The sequence below is a fragment of the Pyrus communis genome, chromosome 13 (genome assembly GCF_963583255.1).
Source record: "Pyrus communis chromosome 13, drPyrComm1.1, whole genome shotgun sequence".
In the NCBI taxonomy this organism is placed as follows: Eukaryota; Viridiplantae; Streptophyta; class Magnoliopsida; order Rosales; family Rosaceae; genus Pyrus; species Pyrus communis.
The window spans coordinates 14908313-14926575 of NC_084815.1; the positions used below are offsets into that span (position 1 = coordinate 14908313).

Here is an 18263-nt window from a genome sequence, read left to right on the forward strand (position 1 = left end):
ATACGAACTTAATGGGACCATAAAGACTTCGTCGTGTTGAGGACTTTTGGAAAATATCATGGGTTCGAACCCCGTCGGTGACTAATTTAACATCTAATCTACCAAAATCTATCGTTTGACAAAAAAAATGAAAATGTTGCAACACGTACACTTAAGTATAACCGACACGTTTGTGTTGGAACAGAGAACCAAAACGAGAATGGCAAAGACAAAATCACATCACTTAAAACTGAAAGGCAAAGGGTCACAGCATTTAGTTCCATATGCTAATTTTAGTTTTTATAGAAAGAAAAAACCTGTCAGAAGTTACAACAAAGAAAAAAAGGTTTTCTAAGAGAGGAAAAGAAAAGCCCCAAAAACTTGACAACTCTGTGTCTCTTCCTCTCATGTTTCCCTATCTACTTCTATAGTTGTATCCAAGGTTATAGAACCTGGTATAAGATACAATATCACGATGCAGCCATCCAAAATTGTAGCATGGTTCTTCAAAACGAAAGCTGGAGACACTTGTTGAGTACCAACAACATTCTTCGGCGCATTCCACCAATTCTACCTTCTGGCGTCACCACTAATCCCACCAGGTCTGCTTCCACAACGACACACACACCCTTGAAAATTGCATCCCCATTCAATATGTTAATGCAGCGGTTGAAACCCCAGGCCGGTTCTCTAACTCCAGGGACAGATTTTATATCTAGTCGAAATCAGTGGACTGCTGATTCAGAGAACATGGCAGAGAATTGGCTGAAAGTTCGACTACCTCACGCCTAAAACCATTACTTAGAGATCCCAACTCTGTTACGTCATCATCACTATCAACGTGTTTTGGAGTGGCACGATTTTGATAACTTCTGCGCTGGACAAGAAACACATTGAAGTAATAGGTGACCAAATCTTCCCGTGTTTTTCTAGGAAACCACTTGGATGCACTACCCCAAAAGGAAGAAGATTTTGAGTTATTTCCCTCAATAAAAGGAGAATTTGAGTGATTTGACTTTACCAAATCCTTGAATCTCTTTTCTTCTTCAGCTGTCCACCGAAGAGAAACTTCCTCACCCATTCGATCAAATCGCCAATGATAGAACAAGGAACCAAGTTCTCTCTTCAATTTCATCTTAGCCTCAGTAATGTGAAATCTGAAACATGCAACAGAACCTGCAAATCCACAACAACACCTATCTTGTCTTCCTTGGCCAATGGCATCTGTTTCACTAGGGAGGCTGTCTTCTTCACGTTTCAAGGGCCATACCCGTGTGCCTAGCCATTTACTATCACTTTCAGAAGCCACACCAGTCCATTCAGGGACATCAGCTTGAGCGTGAGCGCCTACAGAGACATCCTTTTCGTGGGGATTATCCTCAGACGCCGTATCAGTGGCCAATAAATCAACTTCTGCAGGTGCTTGCTCCACAGAATCGTTTTCCACCTCTTTTTTACGGCAACAAGGGCATGAGCGAGATTTAACTGAATGAGGAAGCCTTTCACTACATCGTAACCTCCCTGAGCACTGGCGACCAGCAACAATATTATCTTCAAACAACAATGGATGCGTCTTGAGCTTCTTCTGCAAGTTTAGACCATGATCTGTTTATAAAATTGGAAACTAATTTAATTTCATATGTGAATATTCACAGTTCCAGGAAAACAAAAATTGGAGCAGAAAAGGAAAAGGAAGAGTATAGCTAGACAAACTTGATGAACCAGAAGCATCGGACCAAAGAGTGGATATTGCTGAATTAAGTAGGGTTGATGTGTGAACTATCTGCAAACCTGTTTAGGTTTACGAGTACCAGGCAGTTCCCGAAAAGGTATATTAGCAGTACTCAGATTACAAACTAATGCAATGCCCTATTAAGGTGGATGATGCTATCATATTGTGGAGGTTAACTTACTCGAGGCAGAAACAATGGCAAATTATCACAGGGGATGATTTTCATCATCTCATTAATAACTTAAAAATTTTACAGATACAACAACTCTTTAATTTCATAAGACAAAAGTTATGAAGCAAGAAGAGTATACTCGAAAGACTAACTATACTATGCATATCAAATTCAAGAAATGGCTGTAGTTGAGAAGCAAAAAGAAAAACCCTTTAGACAAACACACAAACAAACAAACGTACCTGCTGGAGATATTCTTCAGTCTTTGAATTAACATTCCTTCTTATCAGCAATGCCTCTTTTGCTCTAATTGCTTGGACCCAGCAATCATCATCGCTCCTATGCTCTTTCCACTTAGTTGGCCCTGGTATTGCTCCAATTGAAGGATCATTTGGTTGCTTTGCAATCTGGCCTACCCAATTCAGCATTCGTACTAAGGATTCTCGCTTTCTTTTACGATCATTTTCTTTTTTATTGAGACTAGAAAGTGATATCATAACATCGTTCTGATCGTCATTACAAACTTTTTCGTCATCATCACCATTGCATTCTCCAGATTCTAGATGAACCTCTCCATCACTTTTTCCCTTCTGCTCGGGCCAACTGGACAACAAACCTCTAAACTCTCTCTCCAACTCCGAAGACAACGGATGCAAATTCCCTTTGCATCCAGACTCCCCATTTCCCAAGCTCCTAGTTCCACAAATCTCCGTAAACCATTTCTCCAGCTCATTCAAATATTTAAAGTAAACCAATTTCACAGAACACATTACTTCCGGATCAACACCCAGTTCAACAGCAACAAAAGACCACAAACTGTTATTCGAAACCGAATCATACCCACCTCTATCTTTCACCACACAGAACAATTTGAACAAATCCACAGGTTGCCTATCATCAATCACGGCAGGGACAGGCCTAACAACACCATCTTTATCACCAATTTCCTTAAGAAAAACAGCCAAGACTTGATCAAATATACAGCTCAGCCTACCCTTTTGATCACCCTCATCAGAATCCACACCATCTTTTACAGAACCAACATCATTAGTTTCAGGAAAAACACCATCTTTCTGACATGTATCAGTAGTTTCGACGCAATCTAAGACAAACCCAGTTGTTAAGGATGACCATCCTGCCATGAACTTCGATTTGACTAATGAAAACCCAACAAGAATCTTTGTCCCAAAAGGTCAAATTCAAACCCAACAGAAACTGAAAGACTTCAAATTTTGGGGCAGAGGGTGTGAGACCCTTTGCCCTATTTGATTTGCAGAGTGTTTCAGAAATGTTGTTTGTTACCTGAACATTTCTGGGTTGCTTTCTTTTTGGTTTTGGCTTCGGAAAGCAACCACCTTCCTGAATCTGCAGAGCTGCGGTCCTGCGGAGGCGGAGACGAGGGAGTGAGCAAAGCACAGGAAAGCCTCCACAATACGTCAAAAAAAAAAAAAAAAAAAAAATGACAGCGGGTGACGGTACCAGCCACGTGTCCCTCAGAGCTCCAACGTGAAATGGAAACACACCATTCTGACCGTTTTACCCCTATTTCTCTCTGCTTTGACTCTGGCGGAGGAAGGAACCTGGGAAGACGATGCCAGAGGAAGACTACGACGATGACGACCCTTTGCGGACGAATACGACGGCACGGTAGAGGCCGTTCAGTTCCCAAACTTTGCGGGAGGAGATGGTATTGTTCCTTTTGGTTTTCATCTTGATCTTAGCAAAAGGGGTAAAACAGGAAACTTAAGTACGATTAAAGTGGAAAAATAGAAGGTTGATTTTTTATCTTTTCTTTGGCCAAAGAAATAGAAGGTTCATTTTTACTTCTGTTTCGCGATATTATTCTTGGAAATTGGTGGATTTACGGATTAGATGCGTCTATCTAGAATTATCCCGTCTTTTATTTTTCGAGTTAATTGGCTTTCAAAACTTTAAATAACAGTTATTACAGATATACGACGTTATTCACGCTTTCTATTGTACTCTTGATTTTTAATTTAAGAGTATAAGCATACACTCGCGCTAAAGCGGAAGGGTTAAAGGCATGTGCATGACAAGGCTCGGTAAGGGCTCTGGCAACATATTCAAAATTAATAAAATATATTTAATAAATTACAGATCGGCGCGTGATATAGAAGGGTTGGTTTAATCTACTAATCCTAGAAGATTTTTTTATTTTATATATATTTTTTTATAAAAAGATGTTATTGGCACTTAAAAAAATCTCATTATATACTCTTCACAAATCTATATTTCTTTCTAAAATTGAGATGTTTTTCAGTTTGCTAGGTTGTCTCTTGCCTGCCCATGGATTAAGCAGCAGTTCGAAAGGTTAATCTATTTGGTATAGAAAGTTTGGAGTGCCAATAACAATTTCCAAAAGGAATATATAGGCCCTATGTTCGAATCACCCAAGTTTGGTAGCTTAATTTCACCAGAAACTGCTTCACCTTAAAGTCAAGCAATAAAAAAAAAAATTTGATGAAAATAAAACATCATGCTTATTTAAATGACGTCTAGACATCAACTTTTAATGCTTTTAAAAGCAGCTTGTAAGTTGCTTTAATAAAGAGCGGAGTGAGCCTGTAATACATATTTTAAATTCCTATAATACCCTTATTAGTTTTGAAAAATGAAAAAGTGATCGACCCCACCTACTACTACAAACACTAACCTTTCAGATTATATCTAAGTTCCGACACCAAGGATGGTTGAGGAAGAAGATGAGTGACCTAGGAGAAGAAGATTACTAGCTAAATTCTCCTCGAGTAGCTAGCCTCTTCAAGGAAAGAAAGTGCTAACTATAAGCTCCGTGTTGATCGAGTTCACTGAGATTACAGCGGTGAGACTCGTCGGTGTTTGGACATAGAAACCAAATGCTGCACCACCTTAAACCCTTCAATTTTGACTTTGAACTTCACACATCATGTTTGGAAATTCGCCAAGGACTAAGGTTTGGCAACTGGGGTCGATTTCCACTCGGATTTCACCGAGATTCCACCGGATTTCCTCTTTGGAAACACTGAGGATGCAAACAGAAATTCATAAGGGTTAAAACCTCAAAAGTATAGCTTGGTTTAAGTTCATAGGGACTAGAAAGGTTACTTGGAAACGAATGAGAAGATTTCTGAGTAAAAATTGACAGTTGGATTGTCGAGTTCTAGTTTGGGTTCGCTGGGAAATATGGAGCCCTTTGTTTAGCTTTTCCTGTCATCGGATTGGACATGCAGAGCCATCCTTCAACTCCACAGGTTACCTAGATGGTGAATTGGTGGTTTCGAGTTGGTTATGGTAAGGAAAAATGGTGATCGGGAATGATGGTGTTCGGTGGCTTAGAGAGAGTGACAGAGAGAATTAGAGTTCGAGAGAGAAGATGAGTCGCAGAAGTGACAAGGGAGGAAAATCGAAGTAGGGTAATTCTCACTTAAAATATATTTAACGGAAATTACGATAACACCCTTCATCAACTTAAAATTATAACTTAACTTCCACAACTCTGAATTCAATTTTGCCTTCGCCTACGCACTCGTAAATAAGAAAACTAATATGATAAAATAAGAAAATATAAGTAATTAGAAATTAATTGAAAAGTCTGTATTTACTCAAGACACCCATTCAGGGCATTTTGGTCGATTCATATTTTCAGGAAAAAAAAGATATTTTAAGGTATATGTTATAACAATTTGGGTTTTGATCGAGTGTCGAACGTCCAATGGCCACGTGCTGTGGGTGTGTCGTTCACTGTCTTTGGGACTTCTTCGATGGTTTTCACCACTTTTCGACCACCTTTGGGGGTCAGCTCAGGTATAAAATTTCTCCCCTTGACTTGTTTTACATGCTGTGAAGTTTGGTGAATTTTGGAGTTAATTAGAAAATTTGGTTTTCGTTTGCCAGAACCACCGCGCATTCGATTTTCATAATTGACGTCGATCCGATAGTCACTATGCAATTTTAATATGTTGTTGTTCGTAGTATTTGAGAACCTTAGGAACTTATGAATCGAAAATCCGATGTACGAACCTTTTGAAATGGAGAATCTTAGATTATTGACCCTTGTACAATAGTTAATGATCAGACTGTTGGATCGTCTCCAAATTATAATATGTTATTGTACATATTATTTTAATATCTTAGCAACTTACATATCAGAAATCTGATGTACGGATCTTCCGGATTGAACATCCGGATTGAAGAACCTTAGATTATTGACATTTGTAGTTGACATCAAATCCAACCGTTAGATCGGTACAAAAGTATTATATGTCATTGGGTGTAATAGCTGAGACTATTAGAAATTTATGGATCGAAAATCTGGCATACGATCTTCCAGAGATGAATTTATAAGTTTGTAGAACCAATTGTTGACTGCTACTTAAATTTACGATTGGCAGATATCCGACCGTCGGTTTGTTACAAAGTTTTCGTATGTTGTTGTAGAAATATATTGAGACTCTTAGGAAGTTATGGATCGAGAATCTAGTGGGCAGATCTTCCGGATCGAGTTACGTAGGGTTGTCGACTCTATGGTTGACCATGTTGACCGAGGGTTGACTTTGGGTCAAATGTTCCGAGTAGCTTTTAAATATTGAAATTAGTATTAATGAAACCTTATAGAGTTAGTGGACTTATTCCCGTCAGTGGGTCATCATGGGGATGTGCACCTCAGTTTGCGTGCAAGTGACACTTTACAAGGAGTTTCATGTTTATTTGTTTTCTAGATAAGAGTAATGATAAAGTGTAATTGTTAGTATGAATAAATGAGTCGAGGACCATACTTGAGTTGTATCATAGAACATGTATATCTGTGTGACTGGATAATCGTTATCAAGTGGAATCGTTACAGTATGTGATTAACAGTGGCAATCTATGATGAAATATTGTATATGATGTAGAATGTATGATGCTTGATGTCTGATCATACGACTGCACCATGTAGCAGTGTGGGACATGGATGATCTTGCTTGGTATATCCATGATGGGGGACTGTACGTATTACAGGGATGATCATGCTTGGTATATTTGTGATGGGTGATCATTGCTTACACGATTAGATTATGCCTATGGTTCTGCTTGGTATATCCGCAATAAAGACCATACATATTGTAGGAGTGATCATGCTTAGTATATCAGCGATGGGTGATCACTTCCTAGAGTTATAGGAAACATGACTGCTTGGTATATCTGCGATGGGGGGGACCATACGCATTGTAGGAGTGATCATGCTTGGTATATCCACAATGGATGATCACTACTTAGAGTTATAGAAGACGGTCTTGCTTGGTATATCAGCGATGAGGGACTGTACGTATGACAAAGGTGATCATGCTTGGTGTATCCACGATGGATCATTGCCTATATGATTAGACTATGGCTATGGTTCTGGTTGGTATATTCATGATGGGGGACCATATACATTAGATGAGTGATCATGCTTGGTATATCCATGATGGTTCTGGTTACGGTCCTGCTTGATATATCCGCAATGGGGGCCATACATATTTTAAAGGTGATCATGCTTGGTATATTCGTAATGGGTGATCACTGCCTACCTAGAATTGTATGGACTGATTGATAATTCCACAATGGGCGACCGCTTTCTAGTTTGGTTTCGTTGAGTTAGTCCAAGACCTTAGATTCTAGCGAATAGAGATTGCTCATGTAGACATTTTTGTTTGTAACTTAGGGTTACAATGTTATTGCTTGAAATCCAAGTACGGGAAATATAAGGATTTGCTGTATTAAGCTTCGTGAATTGATACTTGATCTTATTGATTAATTAACATAGTTAAATTATGCATATTTGAGTCATTGAATTGATTATTTGCTATGATCGTGAATATGGGTTTGAAAACATTGTGATGTATGTGAATGACGAAATGACAACCTTGGTCATGAATTGATTGCTCTAAAAACTGGAATCAATGCTCGTCAAGTCCTATTAAGTGATTCTAGAATTCTATACTTTTCTACTAGAAAATACTACATTATTGGACCTGGAGTTTTGTGTTGTTCATGTCTTGGAGGCGAGGCATGATAGATGTATAGGTACGTGGTGACCTCACGTGTCGATCTTGGACGTGTCTCGAGATTGGGGCGTGACACTATCAATCATTTTGGTCATTCTGTGAAAATCTCCATGAAATAAGAATAAAATAACAAAAATACCTGTAATTTTTGTCAAATCATTTTGGATCATTATTTATTAAATTGAGGGTGTTTTTGTTATTTTGGTCCTTATCTAATTTTTTCACGAAGTGACCAAAAGGATTAATGGTGAACAAACCCAATGACCACTTTTATCGATTTCAAATCTCAGAGATCAAATTAACGAGTTATGTCAATCTTAGGGACCATCTTAGCTTAAAAGCGTTTCAAATTTAAAGTATTTGGAGGCCAAATCAAAGTGTTTTTATAAGTAAATTTTGCTCAAAAGGATTATCTTTGCCCAATAATGTGTAAATAACGTCATCCTTTTCATTTCGCTTTTTTGTCTTCCATTGCTTAATCTAGTCATTCCTCAAACTCAAATTGGGTCACATGTACTCTTAATGGCTAAATGAAGATCAAGGGAATAAAATGGAAGATGTAAACAACTTTATTAAGAATAAATTGTTTACATACAAATACAATACACAAGTACAACAACATTGCAAAAATACTTGGTGAAAATGTACTAAAGATCCCAAAACCCCACATCTAGGTGTAAAACAAACAAATGCAGGACGGTCAGAAGCTCATTTGGATTAATTTTCTCTATCTAGGGTTTTTGCCACCGGACAAGGAGCGTTTCCTGTACTTCCTGTATGAGTCCAAGTGTTCATCCACCCTTATACCGTATGGAGAGAGTGATGTTCCTTGGCGGTCCCCAGAATAAGGATCTTTGTCTTGAAAACTACGAGGTGAATAACTTCAGGATCGTCTAGGGTCATGATCACGTACTGCATGACTGAGGAGCAAATTGCAGACATACTTACTAAAGCTTTGCCTACGGATCGATTTGCAAATCTAAAGGAGCTACTTGGAGTTAAATCAACTAAAGGGTTAGAGGGGAGTGTTGGTGTGTAACCCTTCAGTTGAAGCTTGGCGGCAAAGAATCAGTTTAAATATTTTTGTTTTTAGTTTGAATCTGAGCCATTGGATCATAGTCCATATGGCAGCTCAATCTTGTATCTAGCTTAAGTGATAGATTAAGACAAGTGACATCATCTCATAGGATGATAACAATTGAGGGTTGAGATTGTATCTTGGTTTTGGTGAGTGAAGGATCTCCCTTCCTTTCCATGTATAACGGTAACAAACACACACATGTTGTAAGGGTGGAAAAAAAAAATCAGAAATATATTTCATCATCTTCTCTTTGAAATTCTCTCTATATTCTCTGCCATTTTTGAAGGTTGCAGAAAACCTCCATTGAAATACAAAGAAAACACATATACACTAACATGGCCTCAGAGCCAGGTTTCATCGTCTAAACTAGAAGTGAAATCTGTGAGTGCGATTGAGCTGCATTTTGAGCTCAAATTGAATCTAGAAATTGAGATTTCCTTGAATCCAAGTCTAACATGGCTAGATCAAGCAGTGCCGAGCTTAGAGTTCCCGTGTCCAATGGAGAGAACTATGAGTTTTGAAGGATTCGCATGACAACTATACTGAAATCGTTTGGTTTGTGGGAGTTGGTTGAAAATGGGTTTGAACCTCCAGATCCGAAGACTGAGAAAGCTGTGGTCGACGAGACGGAGAAGGAGATGCCGAACGTGGTGTCATTTAGTGAGATCCTGATGAAGGATGTTCATGTGCTTGGAATGATTCAAGGCGTTGTCTCAGATCAGATCTTCCCCATAATCATGAATGAAGAAACATCTAAAGGAGCTTGGGATGTTCTGAAGGGTGAATTCTGAGGACATAAACAAGTAAGAAATGTAAAATTGCAAGGGTTACACAGAGATTTTGAGTATACTCGTATGAAAGATAGTGAATCATTATTTGTGTATTTCTCTAGACTGTTTGATATTATTAATCAAATGGGAAGTTATGGAGAAGTATTATCTAGGGAGAGAATTGTGTAGAAATTACTAATTGGTCTTCCAAAAATATATGATGCAATCTGTTCTGTGATTGGGCATCCAAGAGATCTTGAAACTCTTGAGGTCCAAGAAGTTGTTACTTCTTTCAAGGGATTTGAACAGAGACTTAATTTACATGTTGAGTCCTCTACTGAGAAAGCATTTGCAAGTTTAAATGTTGCAATTAAGGGTTCCAAAAGTGGTGGATTCTCTGGGAGTCAGAGATCTCAAGAGAACTAGAAGCCAAGAGGGAGAAATTGGGATCACGAGCCTAACTTTGTCCATAGGTAGAATAAAGCACTCAGAGAAATTGGGATCACAAACCTAATTATGCTCAGAGGCAGAATAATGTTTAGACAAATTGGGATCATAGGCCTAATTATGCTTAGAAACAAAACAACACTCAGGGAGATTGCAAATGGTGTGACAGGTTCCACTATGGGAAGTGTTGGTATGAAGGAAAACCAAAGTGTACAGGGTGTGGGAAACCAGGTCATGATGTGAAAGATTGTAATGAGAACAAGGGAGTGCAGAAGGTCAATTATGCAAGGCAAATGGGAAAGACAGGATCACTGTTTTATGTTTGTAATGCAGTGACAGATGTGAAGGTTAATAACTCTTGATATATTGACAATGGTTGTAGTAATCACATGACAAGTGATGAGAGGTTGTTAGTCAATATCCAGAGAAATTTGACTTCCAAAGTGAAAATGGGAACTGGAGAAATTGTTCAGGTAGCTGGAAAACGAACTCTGGTGATAGAGACCAAATTGGGAAGAAAACACATACAAGAAGTGATGCTTGTTTTTGGATTTGAGGAGAATCTTCTCAGTGTTGGACATATGATGGAACATGGCTATTACTTGGTGTTTGGAGGAAATGTAGTGAATATTTTTGATGGTTGGTCACTTGACAATTTCGTAGTGATAGTACAAATGACTAATAATAGGTGTTTTCCTTTGACAATGATGCTTGCAATATAGTTTGCACTAAGAGCTAGTGTCATTCATTGCTCTCAGATATGGCATAAAAGATTGGGATTGAATGAGAGAAGTCTCCAGTTGCTTGAAGAATAGGAAATGGTGCATGGATTGCCTCACTTGGAAATGTCCACAAGTGTATGTGAGGGTTGTATGATGTGAAAACAACATATGGATTCATTTCCCTCTGAATCAACTTGGAGAGCCAAGGATCCACTAGAATTGATTCACACAGACATTTGTGGTCCAATGCAAGTTGAAACTTATTCTGGAAATAAGTATTTTCTGTTATTCACAGATGATTGCACTAGAATGACATGGGTGTACTTTCTGCGATATAAGTTTGATGCATTGGTGTGTTTTAAGAAATTTAAAGCAAAGACTAAATTGCAATGTGGATATAAGGTTAAATGCCTCAGAAGTGATAAAGGGGGAGAATTCATTTCTGCAGAATTTGACAAGTACTGCAGTGAGCTAGGAATTCAAAGACAGTTAACTATGGCTTACACTTCCCAACAAAATGGTGTGTCAGAGAGAAAGAATAGGACTCTGGTGGAAATGGCAAAGTCAATGTTACATGAAATGAATCTTTCATATGCATTTTAGGCAGAAGTAGTGAATACTGCAGTTTATTTACTTAATAGGTGTCCTACCAAAGCATTGAAGAAAACAACTCCATTTGAAGCTTACAGTGGTAGAAAACCAGGGATATCTCATTTGAAGGTCTTTGGTTCACTTTGCTATATGCACATTCCTTCAAATCTCAAACACAAGTTGGAAGAAAACAGTCATAAGTGCATCTTTGTAGGATATGGTGCTAGTGAGAAAGGTTACAGATTGTATGATCCGATTTCAAGGAAGATCATTCTATCAAGAGATGTTACATTTGATGAGAATGCTTCCTGGGATTGGAACTGCACTATCAACAATGAAGTAAGATTTCCAGATGTCACTGAGTGTCAAAGTGCTACTGAGATTTGTGAAATTGGTGAAAGTTCTCATTCTGAGCAACTTGTTACTTCTCAAAGTGAAAATGTGATTGACAAGTCTTAAGTATGTGTTTCTACACCTAAAAAGTGGAGAAGTGTGAATGAAATTATGGCTCAGTGCTACATATGTATTGTTGAACCTGAAAGTTATAATGATGCAGCTAAAGATGAATCATGGAGAAATGCAATGGAAGCTGAGTTGGAAATGATAAAGAAGAATAATACATGGCAGCTTGTTGAGAGACCATTTGATAAACCTGTCATTGGTGTCAAGTGGGTTTATAAGACCAAACTTAATCTAGATGGTACTGTGCAGAAAAATAAAGCTAGATTGGTGGCTAAATGCTATTCACAAAAGCCTGAAATTGACTACAATGAAACCTTTGCCCCAGTGGCAAGGTTAGATACCATTAGAACCTTGATTGCCTTTGTTGCACAAAAGAAATGGAACTTGTACCAATTGGATGTGAAGTCTACGTTTCTCAATGGAGTATTAAAAGAGGAAGTGTATGTTGAACAACCACAAGGTTTTGTGAAGGAGAATGAAGAAACTAAGGTGTACAGACTGCACAATGCATTATATGGATTGAAACAGGCACCAAGGGCCTGGTATGATGAAATTGATGCATATTTCAACAGTGCTGGTTTTAAGAAGAGTTTAAGTGAAGCATGAAGCAACCTTGTATGTTAAAACAAAAGAGGATTTAGGTATCATTATTGTCTCCTTATATGTAGATGATATTGTATACACATGTAGCAGTCCACAAATGCTTGAAGAGTTTAGAGATGACATGATGAAGCACTATAAGATGACAGATTTGGGATTGTTACATCACTTTCTTGGAATGGAAGTATTACAAACTGAGAAGAGCATTTTCATACACCAAAAGAACTATGCACAAAAGTTTAATGAGAAGTTTGGATTAAAAGACTGCAAAACAGTAGTTACTCCACTTGCAATGAATGAGAGATTCAGCAAGATTGATGGAAGTGAAGCTGCAAATGAAGGAGAATATAGGCAAATTGTGGGAAGCTTGCTCTATGTGACTGCAACTAGACCTGATGTGATGTTTGGACTAAGTCTATTGGCAAGGTTCATGCATAATCCTACCAAGAAACACATGGGGGCAGCAAAAGAGGGTGTTGAGATACATTCAGGGAACAATTGATTTTGGAATTGTTTTTGAAAAAGGGAAGACAACTACTCTAATTGGTTACTGTGATAGTGACTAAGCAGGAAGTGAAGATGATATGAGGAGCATTTCAAGGTTTGCATTTACACTAGGATTTGGTGTATTCTCATGGGCATTAATCAAACAAAGAACAGTGGCATTGTCCACAGCAGAAGCAGAATATGTTAGTGCTGCAGAAGCTACTTCTTAAGCAAAATGGCTGAGGTTTGTACTTGAGGATTTTGGAGAAGAACAAGTGGAAGGAACTCAGATCATGCAGATAATACATCAGCCATTGCTATGGCAAAGAACCCTATCCTTCATCAAAAGACAAGACACATCAGCAGAAAATTTCATTGCATCCGAGAAGCAATTCAAGCCAAAGAGATTGAACTGCTGTACTGTAGGAGTGAGGAGCAAATTGCAGACATACTTACTAAAGCTTTGCCTAAGGATCGATTTGCAAATCTAAGGGAGCTACTCGGAGTTAAATCAACTAAAGGGTTAGAGGGGAGTGTTGGTGTGTAACCCTTCAGCTGAAGCTTGGCGGCAAAGAATTAGTTTAAATGTTTTTCTTTTTAGTTTGAATCTGAGCAATTGGATCATAGTCCATATGGTAGCTCAATCTTGTATCTAGCTTAAGTGATAGATTAAGACAAGTGGCATCATCTCATAGGATGATGGCAATTAAGGGTTGAGATTGTACCTTGGTTTTGGTGAATGAAGGATCTCCCTTTCTTTCCATGTATAACGGTAACAAACACACACATGTTGTAATGGTGAAAAAAAAAAATCAGAAATATATTTCATCATCTTCTCTTCGAAATTCTTTCTATATTCTTTGCCATTTTCGAAGGTTGCCGAAAACCCCCATTGAAATACAAAGAAAACACATATACACTAAGATGGTTCACATGAGACGTGAATCTAGTGTCTCAATCCTACTTCAAAATTAGTATCTTTCCATTTCAAAGGAAGTAGGCACTGTAGACTTATGATAAATGGGACACGACGAAAAGGGTAAGGTGAACTCGGCTACATTATCGGGGCTTAAAAGCTAAGTGAGGTCAAAGAGGAAACATTTTCACCGTTGCGCTGAAGAAGGAATGAAATTTCAAGAGTACCACATTCCCCCATCACCACACCTCAAACAAAGCATTAAAATAGGCTCTAATCTAAAAATTAGCTATGGCGAACTCGATTGTAAACCCGAAATGCAGATTGTTCAGATCTAGAGGGCCAGGCATAAAATAACACAGTAGACCTCCTGCGGTAGTGTGTGTAAAAGGTTACAGGGAGAGGAGTGACAAAAGCTCCAAGTAAGAGTTCAGTTTTGTGACCAACCCATGTTAAGGTTAGCAACGATGCACAATTGCTAGAAAATTAGAATATTGATCCATGTCTGTACCTCGTTTATCTCTCAAACCATGATACCTTCCTGGAGTTGGACTCCTCCCTCGTTTCCTTTTTGCCTGACATTTACACAAAACACAAAATAGCGTCATGGAAGATAAATACGTGAATAGATGACTCGAAGTGAATAGAAGATAGGTAAACAAGTCAACAATCTACTTAAAACAGTAACAGTGCCTTCCATTTGCGGCTGCTTCCATGTGGATCATAATCATCGCAACGGACGGTCCATAGCAGTGCATTATCGTACTTTTAAAGTCACCCTCCGAACTGTATACCAAGCAAACGGCATGCCTTGCTAACCAGACTGGCTGCAAGGAGATTTTCTGTCCAACTTCCACCTTTTATTTTAATTAGATACAACATATAGTTCGGATGGATTAAGTAGGAGAAGCCCAAAAAGCAATGCGACAAGAAGAATTTACCATGCCTCTAGGGCATTAAATAGTAAGGTAAATAACAACCATGGAAGACGCTGTTGCAAACGAAAAAGAGGACTAAAGGGCATTCAACCCTCGGCAAAATAGTTGAGTTTGTATTGATGATTTTTGAATGTCGACGCAAACACTCATGTTGTGAAGGGGATAGTTTCGACTGTGTAGAGCTTAGATAGTGAAGGCTACAGTGACCAGACCTGCTGCCAAAACTTGTTAGGCAACATCTTTAATAGGTAAAATCTTCATAAGAAAAAGTATAAACAATTCAACTGCATACTGCACGGCAACTTTCTTGATCATTTGACAGAAACTAATGTTGTGCCTTGGCCCGTTCGTTAGTGCGGAACCGAGATTCAGATTACAACCTCACCAAAATCACACACAGTTGAACAAAATAAAATACAAGAAATAAAGACACAGAGAAATTTACGAGGTTCGGCAAAAAACTGCCTACGTCCCTGGAGAGATATTGCTCTTCACTATGAGAATAACAGTACAAGTATACATTAGTTAAATCGACATAACCCAATCCCATATCCCTTGTACACCCACTCACAGAATTTTCCCAAAAACCTCACTCTACCCCAAGAGTTCTTTCACTAGAATACTTTTCACTCTAGCTCTCTTGATTTTCTCTCAACCCATGTTCAACCTTTTCCATGGGAGAGCCGAATGCTCTCCCCCTTGGATGCTCTCTATCTCACTTCACAAAGGCATAACAAAATGCTTTAATATAAACAAAAGGCCCCGTCTTCTCTCTCTCCTTTTCTTTCTTTCGGCTCATCACACAAGGCCAATTCTTTGCCTTTGTAAAAGCCACAAATCAAGGGCTAGACATCATAATGATGTCCCCCTTTTTTTCTCCCCAAAACAAGGAAAGATGTTTTCTTTCTTTCTTTAGCCGAAAGGTATTTTGGAGGATAGTCCACTTGGCCACAAACTCCAACAATCTCCACCTTGGCCAAGCTATACTAAAGTCCATTGGCCTTACGTACCAGCATGCACACTCTGAATCCACCTCGTTGGTCCTGTTCCGATTCAGTTACTGCCAATACATGTGCAGCTGCTGCAAGCTAAAAATCACCATTTAGCTTCAGACAGGATCTCAACACATCCTCGTCTCCTCCAGCAGGTTTTCCTCCTCTTCATTGTCTGCAACCTGGAAACTCGTCAGCGCGCCTATTTCCAGCAACAACCCATCGAGCCAGACAAAATTCCCACACTTTCTCCTACCTCAGGACCTTCTCATCACCTGTGAATCCCATAGCTCCACCTGCTGCAAAACCCCTGCAACACTTGAGACTAAACATCACTAAGAGAAGTGTTGCTTCGAGTACCTAGAGGGCATACTCAAAGTCTTCCACCACAAACTTGCTAACCCGGCCTTGCACCCGTAGCACTGTGGACCCTTGCCTCCGGAACCGGATCCGAACCTGCTGTCTCTCTCAGATCCTCTTTCCAATTTTCTTCCACGATTTCAACCTTGAATAGCTTAAGCAGTCTTGTGCCCACCATCATCCATGGTCTCTTGTGTGTATCATTCCACACCAAAGAAGCTTGCACCTGCTCCAAACTTACTGTTTCTTTCCTTGCAGTAAAGTTTCACAAGGTTCTCGTACAAATCTGAAAGTGAGGTAAGAAGAAAGAGGCCTTTGTCTTCTTCCTCAACATCAACTTTCGCAGTTGATCCAAGCATCCCTAAACACGGCTTCCATTTCTTCAGGCTTCCATTACTCTCCTTTACCAAGAGCAAAACCGCCTCTCCCTTTAAACTAATCAACTAAAAATTCCATGGTGAACAACAAATCTGGACCTCCAACGAACCAAAGCCCCCAACGATGCTCTGATACCAATTGTTGTGCCTTGGCCCGTTCGTTAGTGCGGAACCGAGATTCAGATTACAACCTCACCAAAATCACACACAGTTGAACAAAATAAAATACAAGAAATAAAGACACAGAGAAATTTACGAGGTTCGGCAAAAAACTGCCTACGTCTCCGGAGAGATATTGCTCTTCACTATGAGAATAACAGTACAAGTATACATGAGTTAAATCAACATAACCCAATCCCATATCCCTTGTACACCCACTCACAGAATTTTCCCAAGAGCCTCACTCTACCCCAAGAGTTCTTTCACTAGAATACTTTTCACTCTAGCTCTCTTGATTTTCTCTCAACCCATGTTCAACCTTTTCCATGGGAGAGCCGAATGCTCTCCCCTTTGGATGCTCTCTATCTCACTTCACAAAGGCATAACCAAATGCTTTAATATAAACAAAAGGCCCCGCCTCCTCTCTCTCCTCTTCTCTCTTTCGGCTCATCACACAAGGCCAATTCTTTGCCTTTGTAAAAGCCACAAATCAAGGGCTAGACATCATAATGATGTCCCTCTTTTTTTCTCCCCAAAACAAGGAAAGATGTTTTGTTTCTTTCTTTAGCCGAAAGGTATTTTGGAGGATAGTCCACTTGGCCACAAACTCCAACAACTAATACCTTTTCAACTGTAACTAATCGACCTTGAAGCACTGACCGATCCAAATATTTGATGCAGTGTTCTGCATCCTCAACAGTTTCCTTTGCGACAAAGCCAAATCCACGAGATTCTCTGGTGTGAGGGCCTGTAACCAGATGGCAGTCCAGTACCTGAAACAAGAGCTCATATGTGATTCTCTAGGAATATAATATGTATTAAGGTTCTCGAAAGATTATTACTTTCCAAATTGACATGAAGCGATTAAATAGTAAACATGGAGCATGACCTATTCTATGTGAAGTCTAATAAAGAAAGGACAAGATAGGTAAAAACGTTATGTTAGAATGCGTCGACAGGTTCATGGCTCCTGCAGAAAGAAAAACCAGAGTTTTCTTCAATTCAACTCAACAAAGCTTGACCAGAGTATTTAGGTTAAAAATAGGGAATTTGAGATTTCCAGTATACCTAGAACGACTTCTCCTAGACCTCGACAATGATCTCGACCGGTGGCCTCTGACAGGTGAAGGAGAGCTGTGTGGCGAACCGGACCTAAGACAGTAATCACCAAAATCAATTGAGCAATTGTGGGACTAATATCATTGATTCAATATTAAGTGAACAAACATGGAATTCCATGTAGCTTAAAACGAATTCTGACCTTCTTTCTCTTGGGTATGGCATCTACGAGTAAAACCAGAAAAACAAGTATGATACCCTTCAAAAATATTAAACTTTCAGTATAATGTGAACATAGGTGTCGGGAATGCGTGTGTACATTCACACACGGGCCTCCAACCATATGCATTTTGTTTGTACATACATACACAGCCGCAAATAATATACGTGTATT

The 18263-nt window shown here is 39.0% G+C and overlaps 1 protein-coding gene across 1 annotated transcript; it reads right to left on the reverse strand.

The window, feature by feature from the left end:
• Window positions 1–200: 200 nt before the first annotated feature.
• Window positions 201–3563, reverse strand: LOC137713355 (AT-rich interactive domain-containing protein 2-like). The gene is made up of 3 exons (XM_068452647.1): window positions 3363–3563; window positions 2126–3264; window positions 201–1564 (listed from the first exon to the last, which is right to left on the reverse strand). Exons 2-3 carry the CDS (start codon window positions 3023–3025, stop codon window positions 695–697), a joined length of 1770 nt encoding a protein of 589 aa, XP_068308748.1. The 5' UTR covers window positions 3026–3264; window positions 3363–3563; the 3' UTR covers window positions 201–694.
• Between the last annotated feature and the right edge of the window lie 14700 nt (window positions 3564–18263).

Excerpts from the sequence above, each read along its gene's own strand:
- LOC137713355 (XM_068452647.1), bottom strand. The coding sequence starts at position 3,025 with ATGGCAGGATGGTCATCCTTAACAACTGGGTTTGTCTTAGATTGCGTC. Across the intron at positions 1,565-2,125 it reads CTGAAGAATATCTCCAGCAG|AAGAAGCTCAAGACGCATCC; the intron begins GTACGTTTGTTT and ends CTAAACTTGCAG.